The 2,480-nt window shown below is 49.3% G+C and overlaps 1 protein-coding gene across 1 annotated transcript; it reads right to left on the minus strand.

The window, feature by feature from the left end:
* Positions 1-1,297: 1,297 nt before the first annotated feature.
* Positions 1,298-2,257, minus strand: LOC149125879 (olfactory receptor 2T11-like). The gene has a single exon (XM_089335472.1). The coding sequence runs from the start codon at positions 2,255-2,257 to the stop codon at positions 1,298-1,300; it is 960 nt and encodes a 319-aa protein (XP_089191598.1).
* Between the last annotated feature and the right edge of the window lie 223 nt (positions 2,258-2,480).

Here is a 2,480-nt window from a genome sequence, read left to right on the forward strand (position 1 = left end):
ATCCTAGCCTCTTTCTTCAAATGCTTTCTTTACCCTTGCCTCAGATGTTGTTTCTTCTTACTTCACAAGACCTTATTGCCTCTCTCATTCACTTCTCATTTAGACTTGAGCCTCAGGTCTAAATCTCAAATCCATTCTCTTAGGTAGAGTGACCTCAACTAGCCCTGAATTCAGAATCAAATCTGAATTCCAGTTGAATTGCTGTATGCCTTTGACATCTGAGACATTTCAAAAATTCTTGATTTCTCCTAACTGCCACTGTGGAAGTCTTCCTAAGCTCAGTCAGTAAGTAACAATTCTGTTCACCCATCTTTCTGCTCAAACCAGTGAGCTGTCCTTCATTCCACATTGGTTTCCAACACACACAGAATCCAGGAGTTCTTGGGTCTCCGTTCTGCTCCAGCCATGTTGTTCTTCCTCTTTGAAACTGCACGAGTTTTCTCCCTACATCTGCATTTTCTCCCTGCTCTGTTTCACGCACTGTGGACACTGAGATCTTACCGTGCCAGACCATGACAGAGAACTCTCCAGGTGTCTGCAGCTCAGAATCAAGGCCCAGATGCCTCCAAGCATTGTTGTTGAATGCACGGAACTGGGGAATTTGCAGCTTTGGACTAAGGAGGTGACCAAGTCTGGTGTGCTGTTATTACCCTCATAAGGATGAAGCACAGCAGTGTTCTTCAGTGGCAAACACCAGAGTCTGCTCCCTCTAGTAGCTGTGTGGCACTCTGCTGTTCATGCCTCAACACAGGTTCTGTTCAGTTCATCAGAGTGGCCAAGTATTTGGGAGCTCTGACATCAGCACAACAGAGGCAAGGATGATCCGAGCTCTCAAGGTTGTGGTATCAATCTCATGATAAAAAACATGAGTGAATTGTGTGGTTCATCATCTTTGTCACTGCTTTGTAGATTGGCATTCTTTTACATTGTTGCTTTAGAAATCATCATGCAATTTGCTGCACAAAATTAGGTAGCTTTTTAGGGCTTTGGTTTGGTTTGACCAGGAAATAGGTTGTGAAGAAGGCCAAGTTCAACACAAAACAGTTACTATGAATATTTGAATTCTTTCCCTAAACAAACAAAAAAACAAAGACACAATGAATTCCTGGGCTTACTTAATAATCATTTCTTTTATAATATTTTGCCAAAAGGTCCCTACATCCCCCACTTCCCTCAGGAGCAGGAGTCCTGACAGACTGAAGCATCCTAATCCCCAACAGGAGGCACACTTTGAGGGAACAGGGCACATGGAGGTGGTTCTTAGAAGCCCTGTCCTCCTGTCGCTGTTGCTGAATGCCTAGGTGTCACTTGTCACTACTTTCTGAGCAGATGAACAACGTGTCAGCATCCTTTTAAATGCCCCCATCACATCCCTGTTCCTGAGGCTGTAGATGAGGGGGTTCAGCATGGGTGTGACGATGGTGTAGAAGGCCGACACCACCTTGTCCTGTTCGGGGGTGTGGAAGGACTGGGGCAGCACGTAGGTGTAGAAGGCAGCCCCGTAGAAAATGCTGACCACGGTCAAGTGGGAAGAGCAGGTGGTAAAAGCCTTTTTGCGGCCCTCTGCGGAGTGCATGCGGTGGACGGTGACCAGGATGAGGGAGTAGGAGGTGGAGATGATAGAGATGGGGATGAGCAGCATGAGAACGCAGCAGATGTACATCAGGGTTTCGTACAGGGATGTGTCTGCACAGGCCAGCCTAAGAACGGCCGGGATCTCACAGAAGAAGTGGTCGATGGTGTGGGAGCCACAATATGGGACATTCATGGTAATGGGGGTGAGCAGAAAGCCATCCAGGGAGCCGCCCAGCCAGGCTCCAGCAGCCAGCAGAAGACACACCTTGCGGTTCATGAGAACAGAGTACCTGAGGGGGTTACACACGGCCACATAGCGGTCGTAGGCCATGAGGCCCAAGAGGAAGAACTCTGAGCCGATCATGGTCAAGTAGAGGAAGATCTGAATGCCACAGGCCACAAAGGAAATGGTCTTCTCCTTGGAAACCATGTCCACCAGGAGTTTGGGTACTGTGGTGCAGATGAAGAGGGTGTCCATGACGGACAGCTGGCTGAGCAGGAAGTACATGGGCGTGTGGAGGTGGGAGTCGGCCTGGATCAGGACTATCATGAGCACATTTGCCATGACAGCCACCACGAAGATTGCAAAGATGACTGTAAATACCACCCCTGTGGCCTCGCTGCTCACCAGAAGGCCCAGGAGCACAAAGTCAGAGGACGAGGTTCTGTTTCTCGCCAGCATTGCCTGTGGCAGCTCCCAGGAGCAGGGAGACCCAAAGACCTGGAGGGAAACAAGACCCAACACACTCCACATGGGAAAGAGGCAGTGGAGACGACACTTTGGGGTGGGGTGGGGTAAGGTGGGGGTCTGGCTAGGATGAGATTTCCCAGGCCACAATCCAGGAGCAGGGAATTGGCAGCAGGAGCCATTGTGCTCTTCATCTAGGAGAATGTCCCTGTTTATT

This window comes from Oryctolagus cuniculus, chromosome 6 (genome assembly GCF_051225735.1).
Source record: "Oryctolagus cuniculus isolate XC-2025 breed Fujian yellow rabbit chromosome 6, ASM5122573v1, whole genome shotgun sequence".
Classification (NCBI taxonomy): domain Eukaryota; kingdom Metazoa; phylum Chordata; class Mammalia; order Lagomorpha; family Leporidae; genus Oryctolagus; species Oryctolagus cuniculus.

Excerpts from the sequence above, each read along its gene's own strand:
- LOC149125879 (XM_089335472.1), bottom strand. The coding sequence starts at position 2,257 with ATGCTGGCGAGAAACAGAACCTCGTCCTCTGACTTTGTGCTCCTGGGC.